At 42.5% G+C, this 27,822-nt stretch overlaps 1 protein-coding gene across 1 annotated transcript; it reads left to right on the top strand.

Annotated features, from left to right (window-relative positions):
* UPK1B (uroplakin 1B) lies at positions 1-27,667 on the top strand. The gene is made up of 8 exons (XM_045540220.1): positions 1-92; positions 11,875-11,962; positions 13,270-13,470; positions 15,755-15,829; positions 16,527-16,649; positions 19,272-19,451; positions 22,851-22,934; positions 26,729-27,667. The coding sequence occupies exons 2-8, from the start codon at positions 11,894-11,896 to the stop codon at positions 26,777-26,779; spliced, it is 783 nt and encodes a 260-aa protein (XP_045396176.1). The 5' UTR covers positions 1-92; positions 11,875-11,893; the 3' UTR covers positions 26,780-27,667.
* Positions 27,668-27,822: the final 155 nt, after the last annotated feature.

The raw sequence follows: 27,822 nt of genomic DNA, 5'->3' as shown, positions 1-27,822 counted from the left end.
TTCAAAGACTTGCTGCAGGTAGAAAAGCACCTTGGGCAGGTGTGGACTGCGGAGTGGCCGGCACAGCGCCTGGAGGAGGCGGCCAGGGCTGGGTGAGTAGACGGTTCCCTCGGCAGGGGAGCACTGCCTGGCTTGCTGTCCCCAGAGGGAAGTTAGCGGCCTGAGAGGGAAAGGGGAAGAAGTTGCATTCTTGACTAACAGCACCTGTCATCTTTTGTAATTTAGGATATTGTGACTGTTCTGTTCTCCTTTACTTTGAACTGTACAAATTACATCCTTTAAACCTTTGATATACACCCTGTTCTCAGAACTGAGATTAAAGCTCTAGAGGTATTATGCAGCCGTCCTGATTTCAACCTCAAATTGCCTCACAGAAAGATCAAGGAAAAAAATCTAAGAACCCTGAGAAACCCTATATCGCCTGATTAAATCAGATAAACACACCTCTGTAGACCCTCAATTTCCTTGTGGAGCCAGAAAAGCAAAAGAAAATTTAAGGAAACAGATCGTGTTCTTTCTTAATAATCTGTCCCTTAGCCTAGCAGTTTACTGGTCTTTTTGTCAGAAATCATTTGGCCGCGCCAGCTTGGAATGGAATGTGTGAGGCAATTTATTCACCATTCTTCTCTGCAAACAGTTCCGCTTAACAAAAGTGTCAGTTGAAATAAGTCAACAAATTAGCTTTATCTATACAATGTTATTTTTACATAATTTATCTTTACTTTTCACCAGTTAGATCCACCAGGGTTTGCAGAACATGAAGATATTTTTTGTTCTAAAATTTTTACACAAAATACAAATTGTTTCAAATAATGCTAATATTATTCCACATTTACATTCTATGTTCATGTTTATGAGCCTAAAACCCCACTTCTAATTAGTTTTAAGATTCTTAAAACATTTAAGAATTTTTGTTAATCTAACTGTTTTCTTTTAATTAAAGACAATGTTTATTAACCACTTCTTCATGAGTGGAGTTGCTAAGCATAACAGGAAGGAACTCACTTGGGTTTTATGTATATAATATTTCAGTTGTTTATAAAACTTAGGTTATATAGGTTTCAAACTTAGTGAAGCAATGGTTTTTCTTTTAATTAACGTTCTCAAAGAAGAGAAAATTTTCTTATTTTGCTTTCTGCTACAACAGACTGTTTTTGCTTTGTGCTGCAATAGTCTTAAAAATCAACTCACTTATCTTCTTTAACTACCTGGGACAAATCACAGACTTTCAGATGCAAAGGTGACCTTAGACACCATTTAGTCAAGAGAAAAAATGAAATCTCCAAATTTGTTTTTGACATTTCCTGCTTACATTCTTAACCAGAGCAAACGCCAGTCAGCCCTAGAATATGCTGTACCCTGCTCTGGAATCTGGGTCCGATGACCATGCAGGCTGCCCATAGACCTGACGGGCCACCGTTCCCTAACAGGGACAGAGACCACGATGGGGAGGAAGCACCCTCATCGCACCTCCCCCAGGGATTCTCCATGGCATTCCTGTCCTGGGCCTGGGCGTCCCACTGCCACTGCCCACACCTAGGTCCTCACACAGCTGAGCATGCCTGAGCCATTGCTTACGGCTTAATCCCTGGTCTCCACTGAGTGGATGACTCCAATCAGCTCAGGGAGCACCAGGAATCAAGGGCAGTGCTGTCCAGTAGAACTTTCTGTGAGGAGGGAGATGGTTTAGACAATAGCCACCAACCACATGTGGCTATCAAGTGTTTGGAAGTAACTGGAACGACTAAGGAACTGAATTTTTACTTTCATTTGATTGAATTTGTTTGACTTTAAATAGCTGCATGCAGCTACTAGCTACCGTATTTGTCAACACAGGTTTAGAGCTTCAAAACAAGAACTTGATAGGTGCTGTGAGCTGTGGGTGTCATTCCCAGGGAGTCATCCTACCCTAAATTGAAGCAGCCCAGCAATTGTCTTGATCTGAAATGTCCACACCCATCTTGACTCTCCTCTCTAAGTCAAGCAACTGTCTGCTCTTGCCCTGGGTTTCACGGTCAGGGCTAAAGCAATAGCATATTGTGTTTCATGGTTTCTCCCTCTCCAATTTCTCTCTTCTTTTTTTCTTTTGTTAATCCAAATTTCTCTAACATGAGCTAGAGTTTGAGGTGTGGTTTATGTGTTCTCTGGTGCAACAAAATTGGGTGAGGAAAAGAGGTAATGAACTTGAAAAAATGATCTCATGCTTACTGGGCGAGTCTCACTTCTTTTTCTTCTGCTTTGAAAATCAGTTTGTTTAGTGAACAAGTTTTTTAAAACCTATTCAATGTGTCTGGAAACATCAACCCTCTGGATATGAATAATTTTTATGAGAAAACAAACTGAATGAAGGCACAAGAAAGAAAAATCAAGAAATATAATTCTGGCCTTTAAAAATGTGCACTCCTTAAAGCAAAGGAACTCCCAGCATGGTTAGCAACTTGAGCAAATCATCATGGTGCCAGGCCACTGGGCAGTTTTCCACAGGGTGGGGCCCACGGGGACTACTGCTTTGTGCAGAAAGCATTTTGAGGTGAGTTGTGTACCATCTAAGGCAGTATCGTTTCTAACGTGGGCAGTTGCTACTCTGCCCCCTGCTCCTTTCTACTTTTTCAATTCACGTCATCCCAGTTGTTTCCTTTAAAGCCCTGCCAGGTAAAGAACTCTTACATGTGAGAGGGAAGCAGTGCTTTAGAATAACGTGGGAAAGTTTCAGAAGACCATGTTTGAAACACACCTCTCGTACCTGCTGAGAGAAGGCAGGAGGGAGCATGCAGTGTATCCTCAGGACTCAGTCTCCATCCACAGACAGAGCCAGAGCCGAGCCCCCAAATCATGCGTCAGGAGGTTTGTCTTTTTAGGCTCTATCTTCTCCTTGGACCTTTCTCCTTCTCGTGATGTCTTCCCTCTCCCTTTGAAAATTCAGTATGAAGAGGGATCCAATAAAATCATTCACGATGAGGCACTGGCATTGATGGCTCATGAAACTTAATGTGCCACTTTTATATGTATTTGCATTTTAATCAAGAACAAAGGAGCAATTCTCTAATTGTGGCATTTCATAAATTAGGTTGAAGAATGAGGAAAACTTTGAATGAAGGGAGAGGGTAGAAGGCTTGCTCCCTGCCGGCTTTGTTCATGTGACTCCCTTTCTAGCTTAACCTGTAAGGAAAAAGGCAGGCTCAAGGGCAGAGCACCAGGAGTTTCTCTTAATTTTAGAGAGACATAAAGGAAGGTGGTATCTCCCTATCTTAAAAAAGGAGAATGAATAGTGACAAACTCAATGTAAGGCTGGCTTAAGAGTAAAGAGGCCTGGACTTAAACCCTAATTCTACTAAATAATTAATACACCAACAATCACGAACAAGTTGTGTCCTCTCCATGAGCCTTGGCTTCCTTATCTGTGAATGAGGGGGCTGACTACAAAGCCTCTAAGTTTGCAGCCAGAGCTGACATTTACCATGCTGTGCATGGGCACATGGCCAATAACTGCCCGAGGATAAATGACTCCTGAATTACATACCCTTTAAGACAAACAAAAACTACCAAAAGTGTAGTCATTGACTTCTAGGTGTGTCACGAATCAATTCATTTGAGAGTTTATAATTTCACTCTCTAATGCAATTCTTTGTCAAACTGGCTTTTTTGATATATGGCAATCTATTCTTTTGTGGGTTCAGAATGATTTATTAAACAAACTTGGGTGATGAAAAGAGGTAACAACATTCCAGAAAGGGTTGCTGTGGCAGAGGCTGGGAGGGGAGAAAAGCCATACACACGATATATCCACCACGATCTGAGCACCCCTGGAGAGCTATTTGCTAAGGGCAGAGAGGGGGACATAGGAAAGGAAGGCTAATTCTGGGCAAGGGAAGTTGGGGGGAAAGAAGAGGTTTTTCAGTTGGGCTTCAGAAGATGGTAAAGAGATCAATAGGCAAAAATGGGAGAAGAGAGGGACAACCTGGAAGCACAGTCACCACAGAGGCAGTGGAATGTGGCAAGCAGGCCACTGGGAACCTGGTTGGATACCACCTTGAATCCACGCCAAGGAGTTTGTATTTTATCTCTTAGGTGGTCCAACCTTTCTTCCACTGGCTAGAAGGAGAATGAAATGATTGAGTCTGGCCAAATACTGCAGACTGGTCTATCTAAATAGAATAGGAGCAAATCTGTATTTGAAGAAAGTAGTCAGCAACAGAGCATGGGTGGACAAGAAAAGCCACCAGGCAATGAGAAGTAAGAGGGAACCAGTGGCTGAGCTTGTGAGTACAGAGGGAGCTATCTACAGTTCCCCTTTAAATTTAGGCTACAGGGAACCTTTGAAGGTTTCTAAGCAGGGGAATGATATAAATTCAGAGTTGTGTTTTAGGACAGTGGATGTCAAGATTGATTAAGTGGCTGGCACTTAGAAGGCATGTTTATTTTTGTGGAATACCACAAAGTGTTGGTATACTAAATTTAAAATAAGTCAGTAGATCATTTTGGCCTGAATTCATACCAAAAACTAGATTCCAGCATAGATAGGTGGTAATAGCACCCAAAATTTAAGAAAAATTTATAAGAGGAAGATGTTTAAAATGACAAATTTGGGTCTGTAATTTTTCTTTAAATTAGGAAATGACTGCAATTATTCAATGTTGGCATCAAAATATGTTGTCCCAGTAAATGAAACACCTGTGCTCTGTAGGATAATTTGAGAATCTCTGCATTATAAAGTTCACTCCAGAAGCAATGTGTGGAATGGAACAGAAATTGTTGAATTCAACTGAGCCAGAAGTTAAGGGCTGGCAGTGGGAGTTGGAAAGAAAGGACAAAATGGTCTTAGGTGATATCAGAAAGTGATTATATTTGTTTCTATCAAAAATATAAATCCAGGGCCAGGTATGGTGGCTCACACCTGTATCCCAGCACTTTGAGAGGCCAAGACAGGTGGATTATTTGAGGCCAGCAGTTGGAGACCAGCCTGGACAATATAGAGAGACCCCTGTTTCTACAAAAAATTAAAAAAGTAGCCAGGCATGGTGGTACACCTGTAGTCCCAGCTACTCAGGAGACTGGGGCAGGAGGATTGCTTGAGCCCAGGAGTTTGAGGCTTCAGTGAGCTATGATCATGCCATTGCACTCCAGCCTGGGTGACAGAGTGAGACCCTGTCTCCAAAAGTAAATATATAAATCCAAACTGAGACAGTGTATTACTCATCGCCACAGAAATAGAACCAATATGATACATAGAAAGAAACCAAAAAAGAGATGAATTGTAAGGAATTAGCTCACATAATTGTGGGACCTGGCAAGTCCCAAATCTGTAGAGCAGGTCGGCAGCCTGAAAATTCAGGGAAGAGTTGATGCTGCGGTCTTAAGTCTAAAATCCACAGATTGAAAACTGCAACAGGGGTTCTATGTTATGGTCCGGAGGTAGAAATGCTGTTTCTTTGAAAACACCAGTCTTTGCTCTTAAGGCCTTCAACTGGTTGGAGAAGGCCTACTATGTTTGGGAGGAGAATAATCTACTCAAAGTCTACTGATTTAAATGCTAATCACATCTAAAAATTATCTTCACAGCAATATCTAGACTGCTATTTGACCAAACAACTGGGCACCATACCCTAGCCAAGTTGATTCGTAAAATTAACCATCACAAGGTGTCCATTACACTACTCCCTTACCAGGCTGGCAGAGACAAAACTCAGGTTATTAACTAAGGCACAACTACTACCTGGCCCTAAAGAACACCACAGTTTATGTTCTGTATGTAGAGGAGTAACCATTTGTCTTTCTTTGCTCTTTCTCCATACCTGTCCTCTCTGGGAAGGTCGACAAATTCATAATGTCTTTTTTTTTTTTTTAATAGACATTGGTGTGGAACTTTGTGAGAGTTTTTCTCTTTTTTTAACCTAATAAAACTTCATTAGTCTGCTCCTATGCACATTTATTAGCCTTCAAAGAACTCTAAAAGATCACCTAGGACTAATCTTTTCCTTTTATAGGAATCCTGTCGCCTTTCCTCTAATTGTGCCAAGACTGCAACCCTTCCTAGAGATCCCTCCAGCTTGTGTATTATGGAAGTAAACTCACTTGTCTCAACTTCTCAGGGACGTTTCCTAGAAGTTTTCCATTGACTAGGGGGGCCTCACTGACACAGACTATGTAGTGTCAATTTACACATTGTGACCAGGGTTTTACAACTTGACTCTTGAATGTTCTCTAACTCCTTGGGTAACTGCCTTCTGAGCTCAGTAATTTGCCTACATCTTTCTTTTTTGTTAGTTCTAGAATAGTGGCTTATAATCACTCTGGGGATAGCCACGTGGTTTGGAGGTTTAGAGCTGGTGAGGAGATGCTCTGTGACCCCAGACTCCCCACTTGTGTTTCAGCCAGAGAAGCACCATTTTGATCTATTTTTATATATTAGAGTTCCATATTTAAATCATGTTTCCCTATACTTTTTCTTGAAAATGTGGTTCTATGCTTTAAAAAAAAATTAAACCACTGGTTTTTGATACTTTCACCAATCACTGGTCTATTAGCTCTGATTTGTCTGCATTAAGAAACTGAGACAAGGCCAAGCACAGTGGCTCAAGCCTGCAATCCTAGCACTCTGGGGAGGCCGAGGCGGGAGGATTGCCTGAGGTCAGGAGTTCAAGACCAGCCTTAGCAAGAGAGAGATCCAGTCTCTATTGAAAATAGAAAAAATTAGCTGGGCGTCATAGAGTATCCTTATAGTCCCAGCTACTCAGGAGACTTAGTCAAGAGGATCGCTTGACCCCAGGAACCTGAGGTTGCAGTGAACTATGATGATGCCACTGCTCTCTAGCTGGGGCAATGGAGCGAGACTGTCTCAAAAAAAAAAAAAAAGAAAGAAACTGAGACAAAAGTAAACAAAGTTAATATTGGGTAACTAATACTGTATTAGAACTTCACATGTATTCTCATTTAATTTTCATGGTACCCCGTGAAGTTAGGTATTACTAGACTCATTTAGATAGAGCTCAGTAAGATTAAGTAACTTCCTGGAGTCACAAAACAACTAAGTGGTAGAGCTAAGATTCAAAGCCAGTCTGTCCAAAGCTCTTATTCTTTCTACGTCACCGTATTCTCTAACCTGTTCTGATGTAAAGCTCTAGGCAAATCATTAACTTGTATATTCACTCATTCATCTAAATAGATGTTTATTTATGCACTTTATCTTTTTATTTAGCAAAATAATTGAGTGCCTACTATGTGTCAGGCACTGTGCCACTGTGGACCTAGCAAGACAAATAAAACAGGGTCGCAGCGCCTTCTGCTTTGGAGACGCTTGCAGTAAGTAAGTTACAGGAAGCCCTTGGTGGGTTGGTACCAGGAGGAGAGAAGGCAAAAGGGGAGCAGAGCAGAGTCCTCTCTGAGTATTTCAGGGAAAAAGTGGCCCTGGCACAAAGGACAACCTCGGGGGTCATCTCTGCATCACCTCGCAGTCTGCAGCAGAGGCCCTGCCAGCCAAAGTCGAAGGGACCAGGCCCGCAGGCAGGTGTTAACTGCTCAGGAATGCTCATGGAATGCAAGGAGGGCCCCTCCCATGTGGACTGCTGCTTGGTACCTGACTCTGGCCACACCCCAAGCACAACTAGAAGTTTTATTCTTTTTCCCATGAGATCCTTTCCCCATGAATTCGTCCACAGAAAATAAACAGAAGTACAAATGAGTATCTTTGTGTACGGCCTCCAGGCCCCTCCAGCAGAGCAGCCCCTGGGCAGTGAACAGAAGGAAGCCAGAAGGGAGGCCCCTTCTTCTGCCAACCAAGAGCCCTTGGATTAAAACTTCCTTTCTATGCCCTAGGGGTCAGTGGTACATAAAGCAAAGCCATAATCCAATGCCAAAACCATGCGCTTCTTAAATGTCCCCTGATTGTAATTAGCAACTTCCTATGTTTTTAAACAATCTTAGTGTTTGCCGACCCTTTCTCCATCTTTTATCTCGTTTACTGATCACAGCAACCCCATCAAACAAGTTGTGTTCTACCCATTTTACAAATGAGGAAGTAGACACTAAGGGGGACATTGCCCAAGGCTAGATGGTAATGACAGCACAAAGCTGGGACGTGAACTCGTATTCTGATGCCAAGTCCAATGTGCTCACCATTAGACCACAGCCACTAGACTGCACTGTGAGCCACTGGAAGCCTACACTTGGCTCCCTCCTGACATTTATGGCCGGTGGTGGAAGCAAATGTTTTAGGTCCTCTGACAGCATCCTAGTATAACATACAGGTTTCAAAGGAGCGGCTATGAAATGCTGACTTTCTCATTGACTTGCACATTGCCCCTTTTACTTCCAACAATTCTGGTCCAGGGCAGGGTGGGTGTGGGGAGCTACAGGTTTGTGATACATCTAAACAGGTTTTCTGGAAAAGCATGTGGGTGCAGTGCAAGTATGTGTGCAGTGTTGAGGGACTAAGGAGACAAGAAGCTGGAAAAGTGAGTGAAGAAAGGCCTTGGGGTGGGGGTGGGGAAACCTGTGGCCTTGAGACCACATGTGGTCGTCTGGATCCTTGAGTGCAGCATTTTCACTGATTTTACAGAACAAATCCCTTTAATAAAGGGATCTAATAAAGGGATTTGTTCTGTGAAGTTTGGATTCAGTTGAAGGGTGGCACTTGGGGATCTGAAGGGTCACATGTGGCCCTGAGGATGCAGGTTCCCCACCCCTGTGTCTCCTGAGCAGGGAAAATGTATCTGTTCTCTCTGCTCCAGATTCCCGTTTCTACTGAAAGCATTAGCTATGTGGCAGGACTTTATAAACTGTAGAGTGTTTAACAAATGATCTGGAGCCAGGCAGACCTGGGCTTGGATCTCAGCTTCTGCACTTTCTAGCAACATGGCCTTGGGCAAATTAATCTCTCCAAGGCTCATTTTCTTCATCTGCAAAAATGGCAAGAAAACAGATTCTCCCCTTAGATCCTTCAGAAGGAGCATAGCCCTACGGACCCTGTGGTCTCAGCCCCGTGAGACTCATTTCAGACTTCTGCTCTCTAGAACTGTAAGATAATACGATTCTGTTGTTTTAAGTCACTAAGTTTGTGGTAATTTGTTACAGCAGCAACAGGAAACAAATACAGATTTTGGTAAAAACACCCGTCTCTCAGGTCTATTGGGAAGATGCATATAAAGTGGCCAACACAGCACCGAGGGCATCCTAGGTGCCTGTTAAATGGCAGCTTTCACCACTATTTTGTTATTTTAGAAGACGGGAGTGGCTTTCTAAGTTATTATGTGCCATTGATGCCAAAGGCCTAAGGGAGAAGAAGGGAACACAATAAAAAAGGAAAAAAAATTTAAGGGCCAGCAAATTCAGAATGTCTTGCCCATCAGTTTTCCCCTGCCTTCCCAAACCCACAGCCGGGCCACCTCCCTGGCATTTCCTACCATGATCCTGTCTAGGTGTCTTAGATTTATGCTTTTCTTTTTGCTCAAAGCAGGCTTCTATCTACCTACCTTCCCTTTTTTCTCCCACTCCCATCTGCATTTTCCACCCTAATTCTGACTGACTCCTGCCATTCTCCCACAGAGAATTCATTTGCCCTTTCCCCTTGTCTGAACTCCATGTGGCAGAGTCATGTTGGAAAGGTCTGAATGTGTCGGGCATAATTGGGCCACTCAGGCCACCTTCCTTGCCCTTCAGCCCTTGCTGGACCAAGAAAGGCCCCGTTGCTGGTGGCCTATACCTAACCCCTTCCTTCATTTCCACAGCCCCATTTGTCCCCTTTATTCTACTGGGTATGGTCATTTTTGCTTTACGTCCATGTGGCGTAGTCACACTTTAAACTCGCTGAAGGAAGAAATTGTCTTCTTCTGCTCTTTAAGCCCAGCTAATCCCCACTAACAGGCTGCTCCCTGGCACACGGGTGTGTGATAAGTACAGGTGGAAAAGGGTGCTGAATTTGGCCTCTCCAGATATTTGCCCTTTACTCCCTACACTTCTGTTATCTGAACTTCTACCTTTCACAGTCTATTTATTGGTGTCTCTAGTTTGGATAGTTACCCAACCGGTCAGGGATAAACGTCTGTACATACCAGCAATGAACTTCACAATGTGACTCAACCAGCTCCATGAGTAAGGCTCTCCCTCGGGGGAGTCTGTGCATTAACCCCTGCAAGGCACTAAGGCTCTGCTCAGTCTAACGTGCTGGAAAGAATGGATGACATTTCTAGGCAGAAAGAAATGAATGGTATTTCTCAGCAGAAACTACTACACACCGGGATCTTGTAACAGTGGCCCGGATTCTTCTTGCATTACTTCAGCAAACATTGATGAAGCATCCACTGTGTGCCAAATTCTGAGCCCAAAAATGCTCATACATGTTATATTAATTCAAATTGCCACAACTACTCAGGTAAACAGGTAAGAGAAAATATTTAGAGATGTATAAGATCACTTGGAAGGTTGTTAATACTTATTGTGTAACAGTGAAGTTAAAATTTAGCAAGGCCTAAGTCAAATAGAAGGCTCACCTCCCACGGATTCCCTGCACAAAAACGGGACTTCAGCCAAACTGGCTGGTTTGCTATCTCGTGGGCACCTTGCTCTTCTGTCTCCACTCCCTGACTTTCCCTTCTCTTTACCAGGAATGTTGCCTGCCCCCACCTTACTCCACATGTTCCCACCTCTACTCTGTTTCTCAAAACCATTCACATCCTGCTTACATCTTCCCTCCTCGGAACGCCCACAGCATTTAGGGTCTTCCTCTATGTATGCTTTGGGAGTGTATCTTAGGTTTCCTACTAAAGCATAAAATCCTAGACCACAACAATCTCCCTTACGTATCTTTGTACGCTCTCTAAGCAAAAATTGTATCATTTAATACATTTTGGTTTTGAGCATGAACTGGTTAATTAATTTAATCAATTAATTAAATGTTGAGAGACGTGGATGTTTTTTCTCAAAGTGTTTCAAGTACAGAAGCCCAAGTGGTTGACCCAAACGCTCACTCTTGTGTTCCTTCCAGAAAATGCTCCGGGATATGGGAGGGATTCAGCTGTGTGTGGCACCAACCCTGTAAATAGTTTCTGGGAGTCGGAGTCGGTGTGGGCTGCGGGGAAGTGCTTGGGCTCTGGAGCCGCACAGACCAAGGTCTGCAGCCTAGCTCTGCCACTTACGGGTTGTGAGACCCCAGGGAACTTAATTACCAATTTAGCTTTAGTTTCCTGGTCTGCAAAATGGAGCCTCCTCACCTCTTTTCTTTTTCTACCTAATTGGGTTATGAGAATCAGATGTGTGCATGCAATCCCTGGTAGAGTGGCACACAGAAGTAGGTAAGTGCTAGTCCCTGTTTTCTCTTCACTTCCCCTCTTATGTGACAGGGGACTTTTTTATTTGCCAACTATTTTTTTTAGGATAACAAAATATTCAGAAAATAATGGCCTTTAACAGCAGCCCACAGTGCATATGGGAACCGACCACTAACATTGGCCATGTGTTTACCCGCTGGGTTTCAGTTTGGCCTGGTCAGGAGCAGTGAGGGCTGCACCAGGGACCCTCAGTGTGCCTCGCCCTGCCACTATCACCACTTCAGGTCTGCTCCTTACACTCTCCTTGCCCTTGCGGGACTCCGTCCACCCCTCAGAAGTGTGCATTCTGTACACTCTATCCCTGCAAGAACTCCTCTGAGGCACTGATCAGACTGAAAGGCTTCATTTTTTCTTCTTTATAAAATTTCCATGATTGCTAAGCTCAATAATAAAATTTTCTCCATTGCTAAATGATTGTATGACTTTGGCTTGGATGCTTTGGGACACAGGAAGGCAATATACACAAAGGCATGATTTAGTCGTGGCATGGAAATCGTAACAGCATTTGTCACCTGCTCCCGTTACATGATAATGTTCTCAACTGTGACTTCAGCTTGTGGAAAATCCTGAAGATGGCCAAAGATGACTCCACCGTTCGTTGCTTCCAGGGCCTGCTGATTTTTGGAAATGTGATTATTGGTGTAAGTAATGAGTGTTTCTCCGGAAATTCTGCTCTTCCTACAATCATGATTCTAGATTAATCAAAAGTGAGAGTTTGAAGGACAATAATGCTATAATTATTGGCTTCCTATACCTTTCTTCATTTTAAGAAATGTGTTAGTAAATATGCTAGCTAGAATTTAACTATATAAGCAATTATATTTAACTATGTAATATGTCAAAAGATCACAGTTAAAAAAATAGATGTTGCCTTCCCAACTTTAAAACACAGTAATCTAGCCTGGCACAGTGGCTCACACCTGTAGTCCTAGCACTCTGGGAGGCGGAGGCAGGAGGATCGCTTGAGCTCAAGAGTTTGAGACCAGCCTGTGTAAGAGCGAGATCCCATCTTTACTAAAAATAGAAAAATTAGCCAGGCTTCGTGGGGTGTGCCTATAGTCCCAGCTACTCAGGAGGCCGAGACAAGGAAATCATTCGAGCCCAGGAGTTTGAGGTTGCAGTGAGCTGTGATGATGCCACTGCATTCTAGCCCTGGTGACAGAACAAGACCCTGTCTCAAAAAACAAAACAAAACAAAACACAGGCATCTAAAAAGAGTCACATCAGCCATGATCAGTGTCCAAACACTCCGACCACACACACACTTTGGTGTTTCCTGTTTTATCTTGGCTTGATTTGCATGGGACTCTGGTTAAGGTTATTGGGGGCAGATATTTGCCTCTTCTTGTTCTCCTCATACAGAGGCCATTGAGAATGGCTCAGATGCCAAGCTGTGTGGGCATGGTGGGGTGAGAGAGCACTTGTTTGGGAGTCAGGAGAGCTGGCTCTTGGTCGAGCTCTGCCTCTAACTCCCATGTGACTCTGGACCAGTCATCACCTTTCAGGGCCAAGATTCTTCATCTATAAAATACAGACATTGGGAAGGATAACCACCAACGTTCCTTCTGGCTCTAACTGATAAATATGACCAGGACTAGTTCAAATACTACAACCCAGGAATTTGGGTGGTGAGGCAGTGGGGGTGGGGGATTTTGTTCATATAAGAAGGCATCGTCTGAGTGGTTCATGCCCCAGAGACATTATGGATGGTCTGAAATTATCTGGGTGGTTTCCCAAATAGACAGTGATACATGGAAGAAGGTATGCAACCAATTAGCAGGATGGAAGTAGCTGTTTGATTTCCTGGTAATGGGGAGCTTAAGTCAGTTGTATAAAGCCTACGCAGGGGAGAGTTGGTCTCTCTTACCTACCCCACCCTCCACCCCCTTTCCCAAAACTGCACTCCTGGCCGCCAGCCTGACAGAGCCCCCCCTTGGCTTTCCCCCAGATGTGTGGCATCGCCCTGACCGCAGAGTGCATCTTCTTTGTGTCTGACCAGAACAGCCTCTACCCACTGCTTGAAGCCACCAACAACGATGACATCTATGGGGCTGCCTGGATCGGCATGTTTGTCGGCATCTGCCTCTTCTGTCTGTCCGTTCTAGGCATTGTAGGCATCATGAAGTCCAGCAGGAAAATCCTTCTGGTGGTAAGAACTTACAGCTCCCTAGAGCTGTCTCCCTGGACCAGTTCTGATGGACCATTTCTTCTTCACCAAGCACAATGCTTTGGCTTTCAGTGGGGGAGGTGGGAGCTGGGAGTGCCAGGTGAGGGGTGAGAGGGAGGAGAAGACTCTCCCTGCCGTGAAGATTGTCCATGCGGGTGTGAGGATGCCCTCCACTATTGCAAGTCCCGAAGGTTCCAGTACAGAGAAGGCAGAGGAGAGACACCTGAGAGTGACCCTCCTGAATGTTTTCCAGATCTGTGCTTCTCTAGCTGGTGTCTGCACATACCCAACAGATATGGCCAGAAGCTACTAGGCCAAAGAAGAGGCAGAGTAAGAATTTGTTTAGTAGATTTTTTTTTCTCCTCGCAATAAGTTGTTTAAAACATTTTAATATCAGGTATTAGTATATTAGGATATAAAAATACAAAATATGAATGAGTTTTTGTAAGAAAGCAGAAGCCTTTCAAAGATCTTGAGCTGAAGGCTGATGATTTTGTATCGTGGCCTGCATGTCCCACAGGATCAGTCACTCTGCTTTTCAGGAACCCTGGAAACCTTATTGAGCACAACTGTAGTGTAGACCTTCATACCTGCCTATGGGGGCTCTGACTCTGTGTTCCCACAAAGAGGCTTCTGCCCCCAACCACAGACAGTAAGATCTTGCCCTGCCTTTGCAGAGGGAGCAAATCGACAGTCAGCAGAGCTGGGAAACCTCAGCATTGGGCCTAGACCCTCATTCCCTGGCCCCATGCTCAGGGCAGCAGTTTCTCACACTGTGATGGGGCACACCCCCTCCCCAAACTTCCCACCCCTGGCATAATCCTGCCCAGATGCTGCAGGACCTGAGTCCCACCTTTAATAGAACTAGTCTAGCAACTTAAGGTGCTTGTTGGTTTACTTTTCCCTTGAGCTAACTGTTGTTCTGGTACCCAGGGAATGTAGAACATTTACATCCTCTAGTTTCTTAGTGTGAGTTAGTTCCAGGGCAAAAGTACCCACTTGTGGAAGGTGGAAAAAGAAATGTAGAGAAAAGGGAAAGTACAGGCAACCTTCACGTGCATCCCAGCTATGTTTGGGGCCTTCTGTGCATGACTGACAGCCAGGAGAACTGAGCTGGGGAGGGAGAAAGAAAGAGCAGTGACCCTCTGAGGCCTGAAGGAGTAAAAACCTTACCCTGTGCCTCCTTACTGGAGTGTCCCTAAGGGGTTTGAGCCTCTGTAAAAGGGGCCAGCAAAGCTCTTGGCAAGGAACAAGACAGCAGCTAATACAGGAAAAAGTGTTACGGGGCCTCTGATGCTGCTTTTGCTGTTAACTCTCTAGCCACAGCTTTCTTCTGGGCTGGGCATGACAGCAGCAGAGGGTCCTGCTAAGAGCCTCCCAGGCCCAAGGAGGGAGGACAGTGTTTCCTGGCCTCCCTCACTGGCCCTGACCGCGAAGGACACGAGGATGGAAAGCGTATGTGCAAGGCTGAGGAAGGCAAAGACAGAACTCTTGCAAACAGTCCCCAGCCCGGATTCAGAGGCCATTTGCTGTTTAGATATTATCCAGCCAGAAATAGGGGCAGTGTCATGTGGAGGCATCATGCACACATGCACGCACGCGTGCACACACATACACACACACACACACACACACCCCGCCACTACTACACACAGTGAGCTCCATTTCACTCACCGGAGCTGCTGTGACTGGAGCGGGGCAGTGAGAGGAGAACGCAAGCAAAACGCTGCGCCAGGAGGCTGCCTGCTCCTCTCTGCTGAGACTGGATGCGTGTTAGGAGGGACACGGCATGTTAAACATGAAACACTTCATCTTTTTCTGACCTCTGGGATTCCAAATTTCAACAAACCATAACGAAATCTTCTCCCAATTAGAGGGGATTTATGAGGCTCTACATTGTGTGTGATGCACTAAGACTCTCTTGCCAGCCTCTGAGCGCACACACACACACACACACACACGTACACACACACATCATTTCATTCTCTTGTACTTGTTTTTCCTAGTTAAAATAGAAATTCAAGATACTGGACTGAGAAAGCTCTGTATGCAATGGCTGTTGTTCTCTGGAGGAAAGGAGAGAACTGAGCTGACTAGCACCAAGCCCCATTCCAAGCCGCTGATCAATGAGGGTTTGTTGAATAACATCGTGAATGACTGGATGATTATATTTAGATGAATGTGCCAAAAAGTCATAACAACCATTTGGGGAAGTCTCTCTTTGGGGGTAAATGTAATTCTTTTTTCTCATGTGTTTCCCTTCCAGTATTTCATTCTGATGTTTATAGTATATGGCTTTGAAGTGGCATCTTGTATCACAGCAGCGACACAAAGAGACTTTGTGAGTACAAGCCCAGAAAGCACAGAGCAAAATGATCATGGGAATTATCATTATCATAATAATGTGATAGCTGACATGTATTATGCCCTTAATATGTGCCAGACAATCTAATAATAATACATATATAATCTTATACATACAAATAATATACATATGATTTTAATTAATCCTTATAAACCTATGAAATAGGCATTATCCCTATTATAAGTAAAAAAATGAGACAAAAAGGTAAAGTAACGCTGTCTAAAGTTACACAGCTGGCAAGTGAAAGAGAAGAACTTTGGGCCCTGGCAGCCTGACCCCCACGGCCGCAGCTTGCAATCCCTCTGCACTTCACTCCTGGCCCATGGCCTTGGGCCTTCCAATGGGATAGTCCACATTCCACCTCAGCTAAGACTTGCTCTCCATTCAGCATCTTTCTTTCTCTCCCTTTCTCTGTGTCCCTAGCCTAAGTCACCCTACAATATCTGTCCACCTAGTCTCACGGTGATTTCTCTGAAGATGGGGGTCTCTTTCCTACATGAGGACTTTAGCCAACCTCAAGCAGCCTCATTCAACCGTACTTGGTGCCTCTGAGTATAGTTTTGCTCCAGGAGAGACTGTTCAGTGTCCCTAGCAACAGGCTGAGAAAAATATTCCCCCTCCTTGGGGATTAGTGTGTTAACTCTCCCTTTTATGTGGCCTCTTCCTACCGTAGTTCACACCCAACCTCTTCCTGAAGCAGATGCTAGAGAGGTACCAAAACAACAGCCCTCCAAACAATGACGATCAATGGAAAAACAATGGAGTCACCAAAACTTGGGACAGGCTCATGCTCCAGGTAAGGCCCGTGGTCTTGGGGAGATTCATATTTTTATTTACTAGTGGGGGAGGGAGGTCATTGTACACATGACTTAGTGGGGCTTCTAGATCTATATTTTATTTCAATCCATCATGTTGATTATCTTACATTTATAAGGATAATGGCATTGTCAAGAAATTTAGATTACTCATACACTCTGCCTCTTAGAACTCAGGTATCATTTACGTTAAAAGAAAAATGTCTTCTCTGTCCCTCGGTGAACTCAAGTGGCAATTACTGCCTGTTTTTCCTTTTTGGTACCTTTTCACATTTCCTATGAGCTAATCCTGCTAAGGACAAGGGGCTATGACTTGATTTGCTCCCCCAATTTTCTCTCACTGGCAATCATACCTTATGTCCATGTTTATCTCAAATACCATCAAAAGTCCAAGTTTTCCAGATTATCCATCGTGACCCCCACATTGCCCTGTGTACACAAGTTGTGATTCTCTACATAACTCTGGATCTGACTCAGCGCTTACATTGGCTCCAGTCCCACTCCCCAGCTCACACCAACTGTTGGCAGTTGTCATCAGCACACTCCCGATAGCCTTGACTCCTTTGAACTATTTATTCTCTTGCTTCATCAGAAGTTTGGCTGTCTCTTGGTGGCAGTGCCTGCCCTTCACCTTCTCATTTTTCTGCCATACTCATGTTTCATACAACCTGGACATCGGCTAGGTCCCCTCTTGCTCCCTTGGGTGCCATACTATTTCCTTCCTCCATCAAACACCTCCTTCACACCATCAGTGTTTATCTTCCCTTATCCCTCCTCCTTGCCATCATTTACCAGCCTCCCTACACCCAGTTGTTCTCCTGACTTTGTTAGGGATTTCAATATCGCACTCACTGTCTACTTCTTCACTCATCCTCTTGTCATCCTACCTTGAGATTTCAACATCCACATAGATGACTCAGCCAACATCTGGTTTCACAATGCCTTGCCCTACCTTGTTCCAAAGATCTTGTCCTCCACCCCACCTCAGCCACCCTCTTCCCTGGCCATTGCCAGCATGCCATCACTAATGACTGTGCCACCTAAGAAAATTCCACTCTCTGACCACCATCTTCTATAATTTCTTTTATTTATTCTAATATCCATCCCCATTCTGATAATTTTTACCCCATTAGCACCTCCAATTAATTGGCCACTTTTTCACTTCCTATCATCCTTTTCACTTTATCCTCCTTACCTAACTAATATTCAAGTTCTGTCTTCTAGTCACTCCTCTGTCAGCCATCTTTTCAAAAGACTCTCTCTCACCTGACATTCACCCATGATTCTGTTCCACTGTTGTGTTTTATTTCACAGCAAATCTCAAAAGAGATACTTACACTTGCTCCCTCCATTTTCACCCCTCTCCTCTGCTTTCATCCAACTATGATCGGCCTGTAACCCCATGACTCTACAAAATGACCCTTGTTATAGTTAAAAATTACCTCCATCCTGCCAAATCCAATGGTTAAGTTTCTGTCCTCATCTTCCTTGACATGTCATCAGCATTCATCACATTGCACACTCCCTCTTAGTCTCCTTTGCTAGATTTTCACCCTTTTCCCAACTCTGAAGGTTGGAGAGCTACAGAGCTCAATTCTGGAACTTTAACTCTTCGCTGTCCCTACTTAAATCCTAGTCTGAAATAAGCCTGGCTCAAACTTAACCATTTTTCCCCAGAAAGCTCAGGTCCAAATACAGAATGATTATTTTTCCTGGTTAGGTATTGCCCATAATCCCGTGGCAAAACTGGACATCCCTTAAAGATGTTTGATTTATCATCAAGTCTGCTTGGATACATTTATTCTAAAAGTTGAGAGACACCTGTAGTTTTAACATCCTCCCTTTTGAAACATTTTAGCAGAATTTATAATAAGGAGGAAAGTGATATGAATTGTGTTTTATCCTCTATGCTCAATTTTATCTAGAGCGTAAGGATAACACTTGTGTGTTAATTGATCTGGCTATGTAGAGGCATAGCTGTGTGCCACCAGATTTTTTGTTAGTTTTTTCCAGTTTATTTTCTCCTATTATAAAAGTCATACATAATTACTCCAGAAAAATGTTAAAAATATAGAAAAGTAAAACAAGAAGAATTATGCATAATTTCTTCACTAAAATTTTTAATTTTCTTATTCTCAATTTGCTCATGTGTAATATCAGAATAATTATACCCCTCACATTGTTGTATCAAGATATTAGTACTATATCAATAATAATTAACATTTATCAGGGGTTTACCATAAGCCAGGCACTGTACTAAACACATTAAGTATATTAACCCCTTTAATCCTTACTAAAACTCTAAGAGATAGTTACTATATATATTCCAATTTTACAGTTAAGAAAAATGAGGCTTAGAGAGTTTAAGATAACATACCAAACACGACAGAGCTCATTAATGGCTAGTGAAGTAATAAATGTGGAAAATATTTTGCAAACTCTAAAATGTAAGTTACCAGTACCTTCAGCTCCTCTTTGGGGATTGTTTAGTGAACATATGTTACACTTTCCATATCTTCTTTCTGTATAAAATCTCAGTTGCTACATTGATGGCTCTAGTAAAGACCATGAAAGAGAATTTTGTTTGTCTTATCCACTCACAGGACAATTGCTGTGGTGTAAATGGTCCATCAGATTGGCAAAAATATACGTCTGCCTTCCGGACTGAGAATAATGATGCCGACTACCCCTGGCCTCGCCAGTGCTGTGTTATGAACAATCTTAAAGAACCTCTCAACCTAGAGGCTTGCAAACTAGGAGTGCCTGGCTATTATCACAGTCAGGTGAGTGTGCTCTAGTCCCAAAACCTGCCAGAAGGTTCTTCTGCTCTTTATAAGGAAAATATTGGTCAATTGTAGATAATAGTATCTCAGTAAGGAATTTCACGTACTTTTTCCTAAACCTCTTATGAACTATTTTCTTCTCTGGCAGTAAACTGTGAATATTAAACCAGAACTGACATGAGCACATTTACATTTTAACAAAATTAATAGAGCATGAGAATTGCAATAGCAAAATTCAACTTTGTTTAAATAAAAACAATTTGTACAATGTATAGAATTGGCATTTCAAGAAATATTTACATTAAACAGTTTTATTCTATTTTTGCAAAATGTACATTGGAAGGGATGATATGCAAAAGGAATGTTTTGCCGGTTTCAAAGCAAAGGCAGTGTCTGAGGGTGCATACAGTAATTATATATCCACATTCTTTATTCACTGGTAATATAAGACAGTCTTAATAAAATATTATGTTGGTGATTTGGGTAGAAGGAAATTTACATACAGATAGTTTTTGAAAAAGTGTTTCCAGGCTGATGTGGATGATGTTATTATGATCATGAGAACTAATACTTATTACTTACTAAATGCCAGACACGGTTCCAAGTGCCATACATATATGAATACTAACTCCTTTAATGTTCAAAAGTAGGTCCCAGTAGGATTCCTATTTTACAGATGATGAACTGAAGTATCGAGATACTAATGAGTACCTTGCCCAAGGTCAGACAACTACTAAATGGTACTCAGGATTCAAACCTTAAATAATTGAGAAATGTCAGTCTCTTTAGTTTGGGAATAGATAATGACTGCATTTTCAGAATGAAGGACACCTGGCACAAAATAGGTACTCGATAAATGTTTGATGAGTGGATATATGAAAAGTAAATGGCTCTCTTTCTCACATCCATATTGTAGCTTTTCATGATCTACAATGCACAAATGTGCTGCTATAGCCATGAAGACTAACAAAATTAGGGAAGTTATCAGTGTGGTAATAGTAGAAATCAACCAGAATTTCACGTGGCATGTCAGATGCAAATATATATTCTGCATCATGGTCCATCTACCTTAGAAATGCTATGTGCAAAATTCTGATCACTATACCTCAAAAATACTATGATGAAACTAAGGAAGATCAAGTAAAGCATCACTAAACTGATTAGCATCATGAAAAGGCACTATATGAGAAGAGATTTCTGTCTGTAAAACTCAGTGAAGGCAAGACCCATTTCTGTTTGTCCCAGCTAAATGCCTAGCCCAGTGCCTGGCACCTCGCATAATTGGGCTCTTATGTATATGATTAGATGAAAGACCACCTCCCAGAATTGTTGAGAGGATCAAGTGAGTAAATAATATGGAAGTATTTTGTGAACCATCAAGCATGTTGCAAATGGTACTGTTGTAATCAGTACTTAATGTTATGTTCCACTCATTCTGTAAATTCTTAATGTGTGTCTACTATGTGCCAGGCACTTGATCTAGGTTCTAGAGATTCAGCAATGAACAAGATGAAATCCCTGCCATTGGGGAGCTTGCATTCTAGTATGGGAGACAGACAATAAATATGTTACCAAACAAAAACATGGTAAAATTCCAGGTAGTGATAAATGCCACGAGCAGAAATAAATCAGAGTGAGTATTTAGAGTGGGATGGAGGGAAAGAGTGTTTTCCCTGTAGTTGTCAGGAAAGGTTTTGCTGAGATGTTTGCAGAGATCTGAATTAAGTGAGGAAATGAGGCAACTGGAAGATTGAAGAAGAGGGTTTTAAAGAAAGGGAGCAGTGAGTGCAAAGGCCCTGAAGTGCAAGCAGTCATAGCATTTTGGAGGAACATCTAGGAGGTCAGTATGACAAAGCCAGAATGGGTGAAGGATGAGTAGAAGGCAGGGATGTAGCTAGATTTTTGTGTAGACTGAAGCCTATGAAATTTGTAGGGAGGGGTCCTCCTTAGAAAAAGCAATTAAAAATATGCATACAAAATTAGGTGCAGGGCCTTGAAATGGTCTTACAAGTAACAGGCCCTGAAGTCTAAGCTCATTAGCTTTACAGCAAAACCACCTCTCTTAGTGGAAGGCGGGATCAGAGAGGGAGGCGAGGCCATACCATACAGTGCCTCCCAGGCCATGGTAAGGATTTGGAATTTCATTTCAAGGGTGGTGGGAAGCCATTGGAGGGTTTTGAGCAGGGGTGGGAATTGATCTGATTTATGTTTTATAAGGATGGCTCTGGCACCATATGAAGACCAGTAGGGTGCCAAGAGTGGACGCAGGCCTCAGGGAGGCCAGTGGGAAGCTATCAGAGTAATCTTGGAGTGAGACCCTGGTGGACCATCGTGGCACCAAGATGTGATAAGAATTGTTTGGATTTGGAATATATTTTTAAAGTAGACCCAGAAGGATTTGCTTAAGTGTTGAATGTTGGATAAAAGAAAAACAGTTGATTAAGGATAATTGCAAGATTTTTCATCTGAGCATCTAGGTGAATGGATGCGCCTGTCATGTAAATGGAGAAGAGTAAATGAGGGAGAAACCGAGGTATAGCAAAGGCAGGGAGTGGGGCAGGGTCAAAGACAGAACCTCAAGTGGCCACCTGTAGCCACTGGGGGGAGCCTAAACTTCAAGGTCAGCCTTTCTAGGACATTTGCCTCCAGACCTCATGGTCTATGGAACCAGCCCTGGTTATTGCATTTTCTGCGCATTCCCTGTGGTTCCCAGCACTTTAGTGGAGGTCACTCAGATGGCAGCTCTAGCCTTACATGTGCTACTTCTCCAGGACTTTGCATAGCAACTAGGACAGAGGGTGCCATGTATAAAGCCTTAATGAATGATGTGGTAAATAAAAAATCAGTCACTCTTTTGCATGCACACCATAACCCTTCAAGGTCTCACTAGAATCCAATAAAGATGTGTTGAAGTATGATGTCAAATGAGAATTCAGGGAGTATGATGTAGGGCAACAGAAGGTCTCTGGTTTTTGTAGATTAGAAGCATTTTTATTTAAGAACAAACAAATCAAAAGGTAACTCTGGCTTTCAAATAAATCACCAATAAAACCTTTTAGGAGGGGAAAATTCTAATTTTATTAAGACTATATTGTCCACATATTCAATATGGAAAGAATATTATGCTAAAATAGCAGCACTTTGTAGTGAGATTGAGTGATAAAGACACAAATAAATGTGTTATAGAATAGTTGTTCTATAGTTGTATTATTTACGTTCCCTCAGCTACTAACAGGCAGTTAGTAGCTGGCTGTCCCCAGAGATGTGGCAATAGCCTGGTTATGTGAAACTGGACTTTGGAGTGGCATTGATTCAAATAAAAACCTGCTTTCCTGTCGATGTCTTACTTTTTTTTTTCTGGTTCTTCTCACACCAATGTGGAATCGCCCCCTCCTCCAGGGCTGCTATGAACTGATCTCTGGACCAATGAACCGACATGCCTGGGGGGTTGCCTGGTTTGGGTTTGCCATTCTCTGCTGGACTGTGAGTATTTCCTAACACACATTTTGTTTCTGAAAGGATGATAAGAAAAGATCTTGAGATTGCCACTGGTTACCTCAACCACACTAGAAGGCCTAGAAACGAAACCTCAGACCTGAGGGCGAGTCAGGAAACTTCTGGCACCAGAGCCAGGATGGTGGATTCCCCTGAGAGGCAGGCAGTTAACTTCCCACATGAGGGGAAGGATGTGTCCTCCTAACCAGATGCTACTTCTGGTTGACTGGGACACACTTGCCTTTAGGGGGCTGAAGAGCCTCTTTCCCTTGCCCGGACTTCTTACCGAATGCCAGCCTGCTCCTACAGGTCTCCAGATCTCATTAATTCATTACAACTAGATAGCAAAGACTGTCACAGATCTGCCTGGCACCTTCCAAAGAGCTGCCTCTGCCAGCCCCATCATTTCCTACTGCCAACTTCATCTGGTGCACATGCAGCAGGAGGTTAGAGCGGGGGTTCTCAGACCGCGCTACACATTAAAACCTCCTAGAGAAGCTTTAAAAAAAACATAGATGGATGCCAGCATCTGAGACTCTGATTGTGTTGATCTGAGGGTAGGCTCCAGGCCTCTTTTTCCTCCAGACGATTCTAACTTGCTATCAAGGTTGCGAACCATCGCATTAGGGAAGCAGTCCCAAACTTTTGATTTCAGTAGCCCTGTACACTCTCACACGTTATTGAGGACTCCAAAAAGCTTTTGTCTATATGGCCTGTGTCTATTGATATTTACCCCATTAGAAATTAACACAGAAAAATTTTAAATATTTATTAATTCCTTTTAAAACCATAAGCCAATTACAAGTCAACATAAACAAGATATTTTCTGTGGAAAAAGAACTATTTTTCAAAATGAAAAAATTGAGAAAAGTGGCATTGTCTTACAGTTTTGCAAACCTTTTCAGTGTCTGGCTTAATAGATGACAGCTGGATTCTCATTCATGCTCCTTCATTCAATATGCTGTCATATGTTGCCTAGATTGAAGGACTTGAAGAAAATATATCTCTCATTGATGTGTAATTGAAAAAAAGTGTTTTAATACCTTTATCTGAAGATAATTGTGAACATTCTTTGATACTACCCAAAACTCCACAGGAAGTAGTTTCTTAAAGGTCAGTTGCTATATGGAATCTGAAACTATGTTAATGAACTTTTCATACTCTATTACATTGAAATACACTACATTGGTTTCCCTTGTACTTTGCATAATTTTGTTTTTTTTTGAAACACAGCCTTGCTCTGTCGTCCCAGGTAGAGTATAGTGGTGTCATCATAGCTCACTGCAACATCAAACTCCAGGGCTCAAGCGATCCTCCTGCCTCAGCCTCCCAAGTAGCTGGGACTACAGGAGTACACACAACAGTGGGCTAATTTTTCTGTTTTTAGTAGAGATGGGGTCTCACTCTTGCTCAGGCTGGTCTCGAACTCTTGAGCTTACGCAAGCCTCCCATCTCAGACTCCCAGAGTGCTAGGATTACAGGTGTGAGCCACTGCTCCCAGCCCACTTTGCATAAATTTTTTAGCCATGCATAATTCTGTAACATCATGAATTGGTTATTTGGAAAAATATCAGTTTGCTGTGTTATGCTGATCTTCCAAATGTTGATTAATCTCTTTATGCAATACCAAAAAGTCACACTCATTGATATTGCCATATTGGAAAAGACCGTAAGCTATGGCATGCTATCAAGTTCATAGTGACAGATACAAGTTTTCCAAAGTTCTGATTTTTGCTTGAAGGCTCAAATTTATCATTGGCAACTAATATTTCCAGTTGTTTTCCTTGAAGTGAAATAATCACTTTGTAAATTTCTGAAAAAATATCTGCCACACACCCAAGTCTGAAAAATCATAGGTTGTCTGTTAGTAATTTTTTCCAAGTAAAAAAGGTGTTTCATGAAAAAAAAAATGGGTAGTTCAGTACATAACTCAATCACACAAGTGCTTTTCTTCATGACAACCATATTACATATTTCATATGTAACAGGACTGCTTTAGACATATTTCCTTTTTGTCAACCAAAGGTCAAAGTTTAGTCAAATTATTAATAGTAGTTCTTGCTGCTTCATCGAGGACAACCTCAAATGAAACTAGTTTTTATTAATAACTTTTTTTTTTTTTACTGCAAGTGCACAGCAGTGAGGGATACGATGACTACTAACACAGTTCAGTGCCTCTACCTGGATTCTTGCTAAGACTCCAGCAGTTTTACCTTCCACTGCTTTTGCACCATTACCTCAAATGTGAAAACAGTGAAAAAAGCAAATAAAGTCTGATTGTTATTCAAACAGTCTTACACCAAACACCCCTAAAGGGTTCCTCAGGTGTTTGTTTACTATGCTTTAAGAAATGCTGGGTTAGGGGTTGGTAAACTGAAAGAGGCAGGAAGGGGAGGGAAATCAGCTCCTTCAGGAAATCCACCCCCTGAGAGCTCCCACAACACCCTGTGCACACCTCTATCCTGGAACTACTCTGCTGCGATGTATTTGAATATGCAAAAGGCTGGGGAGGAGCTGCTCTTTGTCCCTCCAGTGCGATGATAGCAGTGAAGTTTCATTTGTGCCAGATGAGCAGGAACTATGGGACAATGCTTAATGGCTCTTGAGCATCTTAGAACCCCAAACCAGCCATAACCCTTGATGTTTCCACAAGTATTAAATGGACTCTGGATCTAGTTAAGTCCCCCCTGACATTCAAAAGATGGAAGGGAAGGGAACTAAACACATTGAGGGCCTGCTACGGACAAGGCCTGTCAAATATTTTCAATATTAAGTCCCTACAACAGTAGCTAGGCAGATCACCAGTCTCCCATTTTACAACGGACAGAGAAGTTCAACAGTGTTCTAAAGAATTGTGCTTAAGAAGAGCTTTTAAACATGCCCTGTTCACTACTGCTTGCAAAGGGCTTCACTAAGTGATAAATCAGATAAACTTTGAAGCCGACTGCCTGGGGTTGAATCTCAGCTCTACCACTTACTGGTTCTATGACTTAAGTTTCTTCTCTGTGCCTCAGTTTCTTCATAGGGTTTTGGAAACATTAACTTCAGTTATATATGTAGCACTTAGAACAGTACCTGATGCATAGTTAAGTTCTCCTAATAAACATTAGACCCTATTATTATTATTTCATTATCTCATTCACTCCTCTATCTCTGGGGTAGGTATAGAAGGTGTTATATTTATTATACAGATGCAGAATCAGGGCCCAGGAAAGCTAAGTGACTGGCTAAGTTTTCTCAGGAGTAAGTACCAGGTCTGAAACGGAGCCCAGATACTCCAACTCCTTGCCTATGTCAGATATCTTGAGTTCTATGGCATTTTTGAGGGGCAGCCGTTCCAGATCATGAACATGTTAGGAGAAAGGAAAAGTCCCCTGGGAAGAGAAGTTTAATACTTAGAGGCAAGAAACCCTTACCTCAAAATGGTGCACACTAGAAATAGAAAGGACTGGAAGGTAATTAGCCTTGATAGGAAGAATAAAGAATTTCCCCAGAGGCCTAGTTTAGCACAGATTGAAAAGGACATCCCCAGAAGACAGGGAGCCTAGGCTGGGAATTGGGTCAGAAACACTTCTGGGAACAGAGAAGTTGCCTCTGAGTGGCAGGTTGTAAGAGACGCTTTGGAACAGGCTGGACTCAGTGTCACATTTGGCCCTGTCATGTTGCTTAAGGCAGATTACTCTTAAAACTCTAGTGTCACCTAAGCCTGTATGAACCTAACATCATTTTTTTCCAAATATGAGATATTTCTAAAACAATTTCTTATTTTTTTTTTATTCTAGTTTTGGGTTCTCCTGGGTACCATGTTCTTCTGGAGCAGAATTGAATATTAAGTGTTGCCACCATACCTCCTTCCTCTAGTGACTCTGGATTTGGTGCTGGAACCAGCTGTCTCCTAATATCCCACATTTGCGCTCCACAGTAACACGTGCATGTCTTACTCAAATTGCCAGGTCAGGTGGTGTGGAGTTTCTTTAGCCTTTCAGGCTCCTGAAATTCTCACGACTAGTACTTTTCATCCTGGTCTAGGGTTCTGCAACATTTTTATAGATTGTAGGAAAGAGAGAATTTGGAAAGTAGATAGTAACTTCTCCTATCTCTGCTTATTTTGAATTTGGGAGTATAAGGACTTCAAAGAAACCTGTGTTATCACAATAAGCTAGGACTGTGTTTTGATAGCACATCCCCCTGTATTTCTCACTGTTTTCTAAAAGAAACCTTCCAAGGATTCCCTTTATCTCAGTATTGTTGCAGCGGGAGGGAGGGGGGAAGTAAGGAAAAGATTGCTGAAATACATCTTTTGCATTCTATGGTGACTCCCATCTACAGAGACTTGGGTGATTCTCCTGATACCACCTTCAGATCCTTATATTCTCCAGAACAATCCTCAATCTTGAGTTAATAATGGTTCAAATTTCCTGTCACACCTTGCAGAGGGATACCTGCTCAGTAGCCTCAATTCTCCATTAATGAAAAGTGTGGAGAATTTGGGGGACAAAGAAGGGGCTTGCTGTATATTTGCTCAGTCCTTGCCCTGAATGGTCTCAACGTAAAACACCTTTCAGACAGGCGAGAAGCAAGCCAGCCAATAGAATGGGGATTTTTGTTTACTGTCAAAGTATTTCTCTTCTGAACTATGTTTCCATTTGTGTTCCTGAAGGAAGTTCTTATAACTCAATATTTGTTTGTCTAGTCTTACAAATAAAGAGGGCTTTAATATCTGTTCGATTTCTTTCATTTTTACCAATGCCATAATTAGTCATATATGAGTCTAACAAAATGGGATTTCCAACAGAAGAGCCTAATTCATGAGAATTTCAGTGGAGGAGATGGAAACTGCATACATAGGGTGTGGTTTCTGGCTGGATACCAGCTA

The sequence above is a fragment of the Lemur catta genome, chromosome 1 (assembly GCF_020740605.2).
Source record: "Lemur catta isolate mLemCat1 chromosome 1, mLemCat1.pri, whole genome shotgun sequence".
In the NCBI taxonomy this organism is placed as follows: Eukaryota; Metazoa; Chordata; class Mammalia; order Primates; family Lemuridae; genus Lemur; species Lemur catta.
This window is presented reverse-complemented; position numbering and strand designations above follow the sequence as displayed.